The 12830-nt window shown below is 44.7% G+C and overlaps 5 protein-coding genes across 5 annotated transcripts; 2 read left to right on the top strand and 3 right to left on the bottom strand.

The window, feature by feature from the left end:
- Positions 1–1942: 1942 nt before the first annotated feature.
- Positions 1943–3477, top strand: PVX_101315 (hypothetical protein, conserved; the record flags this gene model as incomplete). Its single annotated transcript, XM_001613960.1, has 2 exons — positions 1943–2090; positions 2390–3477. The coding sequence occupies exon 2, from the start codon at positions 2605–2607 to the stop codon at positions 3475–3477; it is 873 nt and encodes a 290-aa protein (XP_001614010.1). The 5' UTR covers positions 1943–2090; positions 2390–2604.
- Positions 3478–4689: 1212 nt separating this feature from the next.
- PVX_101310 (hypothetical protein, conserved) lies at positions 4690–5577 on the bottom strand (the record flags this gene model as incomplete). The annotated part of the gene is made up of 1 exon (XM_001613959.1): positions 4690–5577. The coding sequence occupies one exon, from the start codon at positions 5575–5577 to the stop codon at positions 4690–4692; it is 888 nt and encodes a 295-aa protein (XP_001614009.1).
- Positions 5578–6770: 1193 nt separating this feature from the next.
- On the top strand, positions 6771–7907 carry PVX_101305 (hypothetical protein, conserved). The gene has a single exon (XM_001613958.1). The coding sequence runs from the start codon at positions 7408–7410 to the stop codon at positions 7819–7821; it is 414 nt and encodes a 137-aa protein (XP_001614008.1). The 5' UTR covers positions 6771–7407; the 3' UTR covers positions 7822–7907.
- An 890-nt stretch (positions 7908–8797) lies between these two features.
- Positions 8798–9970, bottom strand: PVX_101300 (RNA binding protein, putative; the record flags this gene model as incomplete). Its single annotated transcript, XM_001613957.1, has 1 exon — positions 8798–9970. The coding sequence occupies one exon, from the start codon at positions 9968–9970 to the stop codon at positions 8798–8800; it is 1173 nt and encodes a 390-aa protein (XP_001614007.1).
- Positions 9971–10952: 982 nt separating this feature from the next.
- PVX_101295 (hypothetical protein, conserved) lies at positions 10953–12701 on the bottom strand (the record flags this gene model as incomplete). The annotated part of the gene is made up of 1 exon (XM_001613956.1): positions 10953–12701. The coding sequence occupies one exon, from the start codon at positions 12699–12701 to the stop codon at positions 11604–11606; it is 1098 nt and encodes a 365-aa protein (XP_001614006.1). The 3' UTR covers positions 10953–11603.
- Positions 12702–12830: the final 129 nt, after the last annotated feature.

Below are 12830 nucleotides of genomic sequence, written 5' to 3'. Positions count from 1 at the left end.
CCCTTCACGCACTCGACTGTCTACCACTACGCGATGTTCTAAAGGCGGCCTTTAAAAAGGGGCGTCCCATGTGGGCATATATCTTTACATAGCCCAAGACCGGATGCATATCATCGCATGTTATTTCGATCCCCCTTCCACCATATAACCTCGTGACGCGTGAACTGTTTTTCTACCTCCATGACGCCCTCCTGTTCTTTCCCTTTACGCACATTAAACGTTGCTACGTCATTTCCTCTTTTTACATCGCGATGGTGTGTTTCCCCCCTGCGCTGCAGTAACACTCGTGGAAGGGAGGAAACAATCCCAAAAGGGTATTTCACCAGCGCGGCCTTAGCACCTTTTCCATGCACATAAAAATTGCCTGGGTGGTCGTGGAATCTTCCCATTTGGAGGAATCCAAAACGGTGACGCAGCCGTAAAGATGACCCCACAAGAAAAAAAACCTCCCATTGGCTAATAAGAAAAAGAAGAAAGAAAAAGGATACCACCTCCTACTTATCACCCCCTTTTCTCCATAAAACATCCAAAGTTACGTTCCCCAAGATGGAGGACAAACTTGGTAACACGCGGAAAAAACGAATCCACAATTTAATTCATTTCGACGAGGTAAGGTGTGTCAAAATGAAGGGGTGGCCCATAAGGGGGGTACCAACTCATCGCGTAAACAGGTTGACATACAGATGTAAAAGTACCCACATTTTGTTCCTATTATCCCTATGCCCGTAATGGCTACACAGTTCGACTGCATGGACTTTCGAAATAGCTGCCTTTTTGTGGCGAAGTGGAGGGGGGACTACTACAGTCAGAGCGATCTCATCCTCACATGTTCACCGCGGGAACGCATATTACAGAGAAAAGAAAATACTTTGCATACTAATCATATGTACATGCAAAAATACGCGGCGTGAGGGGGAACCGTATAATGCCATGCGATGCATAAGTACACGTAATGTATGCGTCACCTTTGTAATATATGCGGGGAGCTGTGCCACGCGAGAAGCCACATGGGAAGTTTCCTCTGCTTATGCTTTTATGGGGCGGATGGGCTGTTATCTCCACTCCTCACGTGGTAACTTCATCATGTATATGTAACCCTTTGGGGAGGAAAATAAAAAAAAAAAAAAAAAACATTTCCACGATGACGAAACGGACAAAACCGTTTTATTTTTCAGGGCCCCTCAACCACGGTGCGCGCGCTGAGTTAGCACTTCCCTTCCTCCTTCGCTTTTTTGCTGCCTTTCCCCTGCGCTGCTCAGCAAACATGTGAGCGATAAACAGATGAGCGATGAAAAGATGAACAGGTGAACATATTTTTTTGGCCCAACTGGAAAGAGTAATTTTTCTTCTTCACCGCTCGGCGAAGCAGAGGCGGTAAATGGCGATGCGCAGACGAGGGCGCGCAGCGGCCGGGAAAAATTGGAGGGCAACAAAACTGGGCGTTAATTGCGGAGTCACATCCCGAAGTTACGCGCGAAAAGAGGTATAGTGGAGCTGCACGAAGCGCAGCGGAAAAATGAACGAATTGGCCAAATAAGTGAAAGCAGCAAGCGCGAATCGAAGAGGCAAATTGAAAATTTCACTTTTCAATTTTCAGCTTTCAAACGTCAAACTGCAATCTTCAATTTTGAAACTTCATTTTTCACTTTTCACTTTTCAATTGGCAAACCTGCAAATGGCAATTCGCATATGACCGCGCGACATGGGAAAAGGGGCGCCCGTCACTGCACCGGGCCACAAAATAAAATAACGCATACCTCGTAAATGCGAATTTAATTTTACCCTTCCTTCCCCTCCATTTTAAAAAAAAAAAAAAAAAAAAAAAACTGCCATGGAATTTTTTTTTTATTCATATATTTTTTTTATTTATTTTATTTTTTTTTTTTTATCAAGTTCACAATTTTTACCTGAACAAAAAAGCTGTTAATAAAAAAAAAAAAAAAAAGCGAAAACGTAAATTTTGGCTATTCGCAATTGAGTCAAAATAAAACGCGAGGAAGCGAACCAACCAGATTTGCTGCATCCCAACATAGGGGCGAAGCATTTTATGCCATTTCGCGTAAATTGTACGTTCGTACGTGAAGAGAAAGGTAGGCACATATTGTTCAATTTTTTATACGTACCTGTCCGTGCGTACAAGGCATGTGCGCGCGGGGGCGAGAGCGTTCCAAGGCACGCGCGTTTGCACGTATACATATGTATACGTGCGTAATCGCACGTGAGAGCGAGCAAACGTATGTACATCTTTACATAAGTATACGTTCCCTCCCCGATTGCTCGCTGCCCCCCGCGTAATGCAAATTTTCCAAAAAAAAACCAAAAAAAAACCAAAAAAACAACCCGTGTGCCACTGCAAACCTGCATATGTAACCCCTTTTCCCCAATTCAGCTCCCCCAGGAAGCGTCAACCCCGCCGCGACCCTCCGCCAGCACGTGTGTGTGTATACGCGCGTAGATATTTGTATAATAGCATAGATACGCACATCCCCCCGAGCGCACACCGTGCCCGCCAAGCAGCCAAGCAACCAAGCAGCTAACCAACCAAGCAGCCAACTCCCCTTCCGCCGCCAACTCGCCCCCCCGCCAACTCGCCCCCCCGCCAACATGTATAACAACCAGAATGGAAAGGCAGTCCCCGGAACCAACGGGGGCCAGAGCTACGGAGCTGTGTACAACCACGGCGCTTCCTATAACTACAGTTATGGACAGGGAAAAGGAAACAATGACCAAAAGGGATACTACTATGATGCACCCGCAAGGGCCACAGCAGCCAATGGAGGGCTGTACGACGAGTTCTCCCTGAACGAATTCTCCTCCACCAAGATAAGACATGGCTTTATTAGAAAAGTATATTCCATCCTGTCCATCCAGCTCTTGATGACTTTTGGCTCTTCAGCATTGGCAGTTCTGTACCAACCATTTAATACGTTTATAGTGGCCAACTACACCCTGTTATTTATCCTCGGTATTATTTTAAGCTTACCCATAATGATAGCCTTGGCTTGTTCCCCCAATATGGCCAGAAAGTACCCAAGCAATTATTTCCTCCTTCTTCTAATAACCGTTGGTATGACCCTAATTGTGACGTTAGCAAGTGCCAGAACAAACTCGGAAATATTTTTTTATGCCTTTGGGACAACGTCTGTTGTGGTGGTAGGGTTAACCATCTTTGCTTTTCAAACCAAATGGGATTTCACCGGATGGTACGTGTACCTCTTTATGGCCTTCTTAATACTAATGGTGCTAGGCATTGTAGGCATTTTTGTGCGCAGCAAAGTCTTTAACTTAGTGTTTGCAGGAATTAGCGCCTTCCTCTTGTCCGTTTCGATCATCGTGGACACGCAACTCATTATTGGTGGAAAGCACAAGAAGTATGAGTTCTCCGTTGATGACTACATTTTCGCCACCTTGGCCCTGTACATGGACATAATTAATTTGTTTCTCTCCATCTTGTCCATTTTTTCCAACGCTGATTGAGGTGCGCCGGTTGAAGCGGTCAACCGATTACCCAACCGACTGACCGGCCGACCGACAAACCGACAAACTGACAAACCGACTAACCGACTAACCGACTAACCGACCAACCGACCGATACATGTGAAGCCAAGCTTATTACTGCACTATGTTATACATCCCCCTATTGTATATAGCGCAAAATAAATTTATTGAGTTGCCAACCTGCCGTCCAATACCACTCCCACCTCCGCGTGGGTGTCCATTCCCCCCAAAAAGAGAAAAAAAAAAAAAAAAAAAAAAAGTGAACACCCACTTGCGTATGTGTGTATGTACATGTGCGCGACGGCGTGTGTAATTATACATCTGCAAACGTCTGTTGTATTTTTCCTTTTTTTTTTTTTTTTTTTTTTTTACGTTTTAAATATATAATTAAAAACTTAATTTTTAATGTATAAAGAAGAGCATGTTTTCATGTAAAAAAAAATAATTGATATAGTGATATAGAGGGGGAGGAAATTTACTTGGCGCTTCCTTCAGGGTAAACGAGTGCTCACCTTTACGAACAACCGAAGCGAAGCACTGTATGTCATGTACTATACCCCCCCACCGTCTGCTTTTTTAATTGACAACCTCGCCATTGACCCTCCACAACATGGGGCAGAAGTGCCAAGAAGGGACTAAGTGGAAGAACCGAATGCACAAACACCTCCACGCACTTGTTTGTATGTACACGAGAAAAGAAACATTGCCTGGGGGTTATTTTTCTGAACGAGTCATACATTTTGATGAACTGTTCAGGCAATTTGGGGATTTTTTTTTTTTTTTTCCCTTTTCTACATTTTCACTTCTTTACCAAAGTGAGCGCATACAAATGACGTCTTTTCTGACTTGTCCATATTTACGAAAAAAAACATTTACTGAGTAAGGGCGAAGCAGCTTTCGCGCTAGCGTAGGAGCGCATGCCCACGGGGATGTGTGTGCATTAGGAAACAAGTACATGCATATGCACATTTCCGCGCTGCACAAAGGGGTAGCCATTTCTGGTGGTCCGCTTTCGAAAGGCATCCCCCCAAAGGAAAAGCGCTCAACGTGTGCAGAGTGTGCAACGGGAGAAACACGGCAACGGTGCGTCACCGAAAATTTTGCTGCTCATGTCAGGGGCAGTAAACAATTCTGCACGGGGTCACCCACACGCATGCGCATATGCACACGAAGGCGCGCCACGTTTGCCACCTACGAAATGTACCCGCTCAGTTTTTCCCACGTGTTTTTTATATTAAACTTGGGGGAGTCCTCCACGTGGAGAAAGTTCTTCCTGTTGTCTTCCGCTTCTTCCGCGTCGATGGCCTGGTTGGCCGTGTCCGCATCTGCTTTCGCTTCGGTTTTCGCTTTCACTTCCGCTTCGCTTTTCGCTTCCGCTTCTACTTCTCCCCTTGGCGCCTCCTCCGCTATGCTCTTATTGCTGCGCACGCCTATGAGGCTGTTCGAAGACATGTTCCTCTTGACCAATTCGGACTGGCTCCGCTCGCTTAGGTAGGCCTCAGTGTCCCTTGCCTTTCTAAACCGTTCCCTATACTTATTAAACAGCGAATCCTCCGCATTCTTTGCCTTCTGTACACTTTTGTAATCGAAATTTTCGTAGCTAACGAACTCTCTGGTTATTGTTCTTTCTTGCTGACTGGGTTGGGGCCTTCTGCTGGGGAGGTCTCCCTCTTCGTTTCCTCCTCCCTGGCCGTTTCTTCCTCCCTCGTATCTCCCTCCCTCGTCGTTTCTCCCCCCGTCCACGTTCTCTCCCCCGTCAGTAATGTTCAACAGTTTGTAGACATGCCCCTTTAATATGTAGTACAACTTTTTGTACCAGGGGAGGTTTCCATACTTCGAGTTCTCGCACTTGACGCAGGAAGAAAATTTCGATTCGTTCAGTTTATTTTGCCATTCGCTTTTTTTAACGGTGAAATAATCAAACGTATTCTTTTTTGTTTTTTCATATTCTGAGCATAGTTTGTCCAACCAGTTCACTTCGCTCTTTTTCTTCTTGGCAATTTCCTCCTTTTTCTTCTGGTTGAAAATTGCTGTGGATTTGTCCACGGAGTAGGCGTAGAGCTCGGCTATCCGCTTCATCTTCGCGTGAGCAGGGGTGAGCAAGTGGAGAGGTGCGCAAAATTGCAGGCGAGCAAGCGAGCAGGCGAAAAAACGAACAAATTTAAAGATTCACAAATTTACAAAATTACAAAATCACAAATTTACAAAATCACAAATTTACAAAATTACAAAATCACAAATTTACAAAATCACAAATTTACAAATTTACAGATCCACAAATCGACAAACCTACAGATCGAGTGACAATTTTCCTGCGCTGCGATGTAGAACTGCTTCCAACTGATCGACAAAATGAAGTGTTAACAACAGTGGATAACAAAAACGTTTGTATTTTGCATTTTTTTTATGAACAGGCAATAAAAAAAAAAAAATAAAATAGCTATCTGGCTAGCTCTAAAAAAAAAAATCTTCAAACGGAAAACACACAGTCATGGCTTTTTTTTTTTTTTTTTTTTCTGTCCTCTAAAAGTGCAAAAAAAAAAAAAAAAAGCTCTAAAAAGGTAATCGCGTTTTACATCAATTTATTTATTTACCGAGCCAACAAATTGGAATGTAAAAATGGGGAATAAAATCATATCGCATCATGCAAAGACGGGTGGTAATTAATTTCCACTGTTCCCACAACCGGTTTGCCACATTGACCAAGTTGACGTTAGCCACACTCTCACCCTTTCAGCGAACTGTATTCTCCACTTGGAGTAAGTGTCAGTGAAATGCACAAAGTGCACACAGAGCGACGAGGTGACACCCTTTCCAACGTAACAAAAATTGGGTTTACCAATGGGAAGAAAAGATCCATTTTTTCCCCCCCCCTGTGATAAGTGGTAATAACTATGGTGTTGCATTTTACAACGTGCGTTACATACGTTGTGACCTTTGCCCCAACGTTGCTACAGTGATAGGGCAGCATTTGCTGGGAATACGAGAGGAACTATTAAGGGGGGTTGTTACGTCAGGCAGTGTGTTGTCCCTGTTCATGCTCTTCGATAACGCGAGAAGCGCTCGCCAGTGAAGCGGTTGCCAACGTGGCATGGATCCCCCCTTTTGGAAAATCATCCTCTCAATGGTTCGCGAACTGCTTAAAAGATTTAATCACCAATCTGTGGAATAATTTGCGCAAGCGCGCATTGCCACGTCGCTAAACGCGGAGCATACCACCCCGCAGGGGATTTTGCGGAGCTCGCAAAAAAAAAAAAAAAAAAAATTAATTCAAATCAGGTCATATTATATCATATCATATCACTTCATATCACATCACATCACGTCGTAACAAATAAAACAAAGTTAAATTAAACTGACACTGTGACGGTTCATTCTTCAAGGGGAATACCGCTTATACGCGCAGCGGAATGGTGGCGGTTTTGAGAGAACCAATGGATAACCCTTTTTCCACAGAAAAGCAAAAGCACGAACAAGGTAAAAAGGAGCCACAAAATCGCAGCTTTTAATTTCCAACAAATTGCAATAAAATGAGCATGGCGCTTACGAAAACTTTACGAAATGGCGAAACTTTCATAAAATAAACTATTTTTTTAAGTTGCTTATATGCGTACGTACAAACATGCAGAACTTCCCCCCAGGTCGATTTTACCCAAGGGCGCAACATTTTAATGCTTATGTAACGGTAGCATCAAAACATCCATTTGGGGTTTCCACTGAGAGAGGGATTCTCTTCAAAAGAAGGGAAGCGCTCACTTGGGAGAAAAGTAGAACTTTCCTACCAGAGAAGAGCATTACCCATTATCTGTGCTCGTTTTGACGTAGCCCTTTGGTGCAGGCCTTGCTTCTCCCCCCCTTTTTTTTTTTTTTTTTGGCCCCTACTGGGATTATTCCTCATTTTAGCCCCAAATGTCCCTTCTCAAGCTAATATACGTAATAGTGATGCCGCTGGGCATAACCCTGCTTTTGTCCTGCCTGCTGAAAATAAGATTCCTCGTACGGTTCAGTTACTCATTTTGTCGCAAACAAATTGGGGACACCCCGATCAGAATCGTCTCCCTAATTTTGCTGCTAAACTTTATGCTATTCATCACGGAATCGTATAAATTGAAATATGGCGTGAATAAAATGTATAACCCGAAGGAAGCCATACCGGGGCTGTCAGATGAGTACTACAAAATTTACAAATGGAGACATGAGCGGAACTGGTGGATTGGCCTTTCAAATTTGTGCATATGGTTAATGTTGTGGAGGTCAACGGGGATAATTAACAACTACGTTAAGTACTTGGAGAACAGGAAAACGCAGATGGGCCTTTTGTGACGGGGGAGCAGGAGCTTCCGAGAGAAAGGCTGCACGTGAAGAAGTGCACAGGGAAAAGTTGCCGAACGAGCATTTGCCGCGCCCCCCTTGGGCTTAGTTCACATTCGTTTTGTTGCCTCCCTCTCCATTTGGAACGCAGACCGGTGCGTCTAACCACTGGGGCGCAAGCAAATGTTTATGTATCACACGTTTTTCGTTTTTCCTCCGTACATCCCTTTTGTGCGATGCGTGTACCTGTCTTTTTCTTCTCCAATGCGCATCGTACATTTTTTTTTTTTGTTAACCATGATACATGTTTGTCTGTGTGCACAGCTAGCCAAAATGGCAACACGTAAGGGAAATAATTTTTTCTTTTTTTTTTTCCACTTTTGCACATTAGTGGTACATATTACAACGGTGGGAGCCCCTGCATGACGTTAAAAAAAAAAATGTGCACTGTTTACCCCATTTGTACTTGTTCCTTTACACATTAGTTTAACGTACGAGTTTGCAAAAGTTGTGCTGACTTCAAACTTGGTGAAGCGGCATGATTTACTTTCTGACCAGGTCATACCAAAAAAAAAAAAAAAAAAAATTTCTGGTATGACCTGGTCAGGCAAAAAAATAAGGAAAAGAAAAATAAAAAAAAAGAGAAAAGCTGCTTTACCAAACTGGCTCCGCTGCTCGACCAGTCTACCTCAAAATTTCGCTTAATTTTAAAACCCCCCAAATGGGCAAAGTTCTACATGGATGAATAAAGTTCGAACGAGGGGTGTCATGAACGGCGGCCTGAACAGCGATGACGCGGAGGATACGAAGCAAAACAGAGCAACGTAGCGCAGCGGGAAGATTGGCCTCGCGCTCCCAACGAATGGCTCCCTTGAAATGTGCGCACCGGGAAGCGGACCAAAAAAGGGTGCCAACTTTAACAAAAAAAAGAAGCGTGCCAAAATGGCAACGTAATAATGTGGCTACGCGCCGCTCTACCGCTCTGCCGCTACTTGCGCTGCTCCGCCTCGGACGGGCGCATGGACGAATAAGGCGCGGAGTTAGGCGCCTTGGGATTAAAGTTGTAATTCTGGTAGTGGAAGAACATGGGCGGCGCGGGCACCATCATCCCGGGCGGTGCCGGAGCATCTGCTTTGTTATTCTTCTTCACAAAATTGACATTTCTGTGGTTATTCCACCTGTTGTTGTACCACCCATGGGGGGCAGCCCCCGCGGGGAGTCCTCCTCCTGGTGGGGGTGGCACAAATGGCGCAGCACCTCTGGGCATTACTTCTTCCTGGAGAATTACCGTTAAGTTGGAGCCATTCAATTCGAGGCCATCTTTATACGCCTCTGCAGCATTTTTTGCAGACTGCGAATTGGCGTACGAAATGAACATTTTGGAATCCTTGGGGATCATTTTAATTGATTTAATTTCACCAAATTTTTTGAAACAATCTTTAACATTCACCTGACTTACAGCTTCGCTAATCCCATGAATGCAAATGTTGTTAGCCATAAAGCGGTTACCTTCATTTTGCTGTTCATACCTTGTGAGTATTTTCTCAGCCAGCACATCATTTTCTCCAGTATACCTACTTTTAATATTTTGATTGCTTAGCGATTTGTCTAAGTGTATTTCTTTGTGCAGATAGGGACATTCAGCCCCTCGATTACATTCATTTTTTCTCCAAAAGCTACAAACTCTGGCCATGTTTCTCTTAAAATAGGGATCCCTCCTCCTCAGTTTTGACAAATCCATATTGCCTCGATTAATTTTGTCATACGTATTTGTATCCAGATTTTTTTCTACTTGTTCCAAAAAGAAATTTCTATTGGTTTCATTTTCCGGCATGGACACAATACTCGTTTCGAGAAATTTGTCCCTGACTTGTACAGGTAAATTATATTGCAAATCAAATAAACATGTTTGGCATACATTTTTCACTTTTGCACACATGTTGCAGATAATGGTTTGTTTGTATCGAGACTTCTGCCCCGGCTTCCATCTAAATAGGGTGAAGGGGTTATTGCAAATTTTGCATTCCTTTCCATTTTCTTCTTTTATTAATCGAACGTATGGGTTTTCTCCCAGGCAGGTTTCACAAAGGATGGGCAGCTCTGCGCCCTCCACTCCCTGCTTCTTCACGTCCGCCCTAACGTTGTGCCCGTATCTGTCCATCTTGATAAGAAGTGTTTGTGGTAGCGGTCAGCTGCGTGTTGGACTGGTCAGGCAATATATATAAACGCGTGTCACCATAGGCGCATCTCCGTAGGGGCCCCACGCTGTGTTGGCTGCATCCCTCTACAAAGGTCACGTCGCGTTCCCTGCATCGCGCTTTTCGTCTGGGATTATCTCGAAGAAGGGGTAGCGCTGTTCGGGGTTATATCTCACGTTGGTAACCTGCCATTCGTTTATGAGCAGCTTGGCCAAACAACCACATATGGTGATGTCCCGTAAAAAAGGGACCACTTTGGGGGGGGGCTACCCAAAATGCTGCTATTGCGTAAAGGCGCCTCCCAAATTGGTCTCTGAATCAGTCGTATACGTACGCGCGCGTTATGGCGAACTGTAACATAACTCACGCGCAACCTTCGATGGGGACGTGTTGCGAAAAAATGAAGTGAGCTCCCTCGGCGAGTTGAGTAACACCGCAAGGCCGCCTTCGCCTTCACCCTCTTAAAGGATGGCAACAAACGGGAGGGGCCGCAAACCGCTACGTTTATTTTTTGAAGAAGGAAAATTTACGCGCTCGCAAAATGGGCAGCGCCGCACTGTTCAGGTTAAGTGGCACTTCAAGTTAAGCGACACTTTCAGGCGTTTTCTTCTCATTTTTTGTTTTTTTTTCTTTTCCCTCTTCCTCTTCGCCGCGCTTCTCCGAGGGGCCGGTCCGACTCGAGGTTTCCTTTCCCAACCTATTTTTTCATTCCATTTTTGCAAATGGGGAGTTTAAAATGTGGGGAAAAAAAAAAAGGAACTGGCCAACGTCCAAATTTGAGGCATTTCACCAGCAAATTCGAAGTTAACGATTCAAAAAGTAAATTAAAATAAAATAAAATAAAATAAAACAAAATGACAAATTGATTTACGTGATGAGGTTACATTGGCAAACAAATTAACAAACGGAGAATTTCATTTTTTTTTTTTTTTTTTTTTTTTTTTACCACCCATTTCTGCGTCCCTCCTGGCGCCCCCACAGGATAGCAGCGCAATGTACGTCAAAGGAGCGCTACATGCCAATCTGTTGGACGGCATTCCCCTCGCGGTTTAAACCAACGTCCATTTTGAAGGTCTCTTATTTTTTCCCCCACGCGGTACAAAAAAAGGGGGGGTGTATATGTCCCTACGCGTGGCTGTTCCTTCCTTTCCACGCAGGGCAAAACGGACGTGTTAGAAGTGTGCATACGCAGCCACGCACAAACTGGCGGACAACGCAAAATTAACTCGCTGCAAAGAGGACTCCCTCCCTATTTTAACTGCACCTTTTTGTATCACCACCCCTCCTTAAGTGAGACCTGGTGGAACCATGCGTTGCGATTGCTTAAGAGTAAAACCTGGAAAAACACAAAAAGGGTCCTCCTGTCCATTTTATATACTCAAAGGGGTACTTACTGAAAAAAAAAAAACTCCACACGTGTGTGCGCCATTCTGTCCTTTTTTTTATCCTCCCAAATGGGTGTATACCCCCTACGTGTTAAACGGATTAGCCATCCGGGGAGGCCCAGGTGAATTCGCAAAATGTAGGCTGTTTTGTGGGGGAAAACACGCAGGTAGAGCCATTCCCCATCACCGCTATCCCATCCGCCGCCCCCTTTTAGCGCTTCCTAAAAATGGACTGCACCCAAATTCGCTTCATCTCCAAATTCCGTTTCCTGTTCTTAACGATCCTAGTGATGTACCCATTTTGCACTTCCTCGAAAAACCCGTTTTCGCAAAAAAGGCTCCGCAGTTCCTCCGTTTTGAAGAAGTACACAAAGGTTTTATCCCCCCGAACGTAAAAATTTTCGGAGATTTTTTTTTCCTTCTTGTTGGCAAACCTCACTTGTGCCAAATCGTACAGCCCGTAATCGCGTAGCAAAACGTACCCTCCTCTTTTTAAGTACCTGTACGAATGGTAAATGACATTCTTCATTTTCTCCGGCTGTACGGAGGACAAAACGTAAATGAGCAGAACGATGTCCACCGTCCCTGCGTCGCACACCTGGGTGTAAGCTCCCTCGGGGGCTGTCATATCCACTACGCACGTTTTGATTAAGTTCCCCATTTTTCTATAACGCTTCAGCTCGAAAATGTCGGAGCTGCCGTCTTCCCCTTCGGAGTTGTCCTCGTTGCAGACCCCGTTACTTGCCTCTTCGCCGCCCCCCTTGTTCGCATCTTCACCTGCCTCGTTGCCAACCCCGTTGTTTGCCTCTTCGACTGCCTCCTCGCCTGCCTCCTCGCCCGCCGCTCCCTTCAACTGCTCGTTCAAACTGATCACCCGGCTCCACTTCTCATTCAGCAGATTTATTGCATTTTTCGAAAAGTCTACCCCGACGCAGTTCAAATGCTCGTACTGCATTAGCAGCGGGATTAGCGTATTTCCCACCCCGCACCCGATTTCGAGTACGAGCTTCTTCTCCTTCGTACAGCCCACTTGCGCTGCGCCTTCCCCAGTGTGCTCTTCACTTATGGACGTCTCGCCCCTGAAGATGTGGTCGAACTCGATCCTTATCCACTTCCTATCTTTAAAAAAATTGGTTTTGTAATGATGGTAAAACTTATCCCAGTTCTTTTTCCCCTCACTTATCAGCTTCTCCTTCTGGCACTCCCGCAAAACGCGCCGGTTGCTTTCAATGATTTTCTTCTCATTTTGTACTGCTTCTTCCGAAAGGGTAAAATTGACCACAATGTCGGAATCGAAGAAGGGTCTCATATTTCTGGATTCGCAAATTTGGAGGGGGCGCAAAGTGAACACAGTTGGCAAGCGGGGGAGAGAAGAGAAAGAGAGAGGAAAAAAAAAAAATAAAAAAAAAAAAAAAGGCGGCAGAACTGAACAAAATTG

This window comes from Plasmodium vivax, chromosome 14, assembly GCF_000002415.2.
Source record: "Plasmodium vivax chromosome 14, whole genome shotgun sequence".
In the NCBI taxonomy this organism is placed as follows: domain Eukaryota; phylum Apicomplexa; class Aconoidasida; order Haemosporida; family Plasmodiidae; genus Plasmodium; species Plasmodium vivax.
The sequence above is the reverse complement of the archived record's forward strand: the minus strand, read 5'-3'. Positions and strand labels throughout refer to the sequence as shown.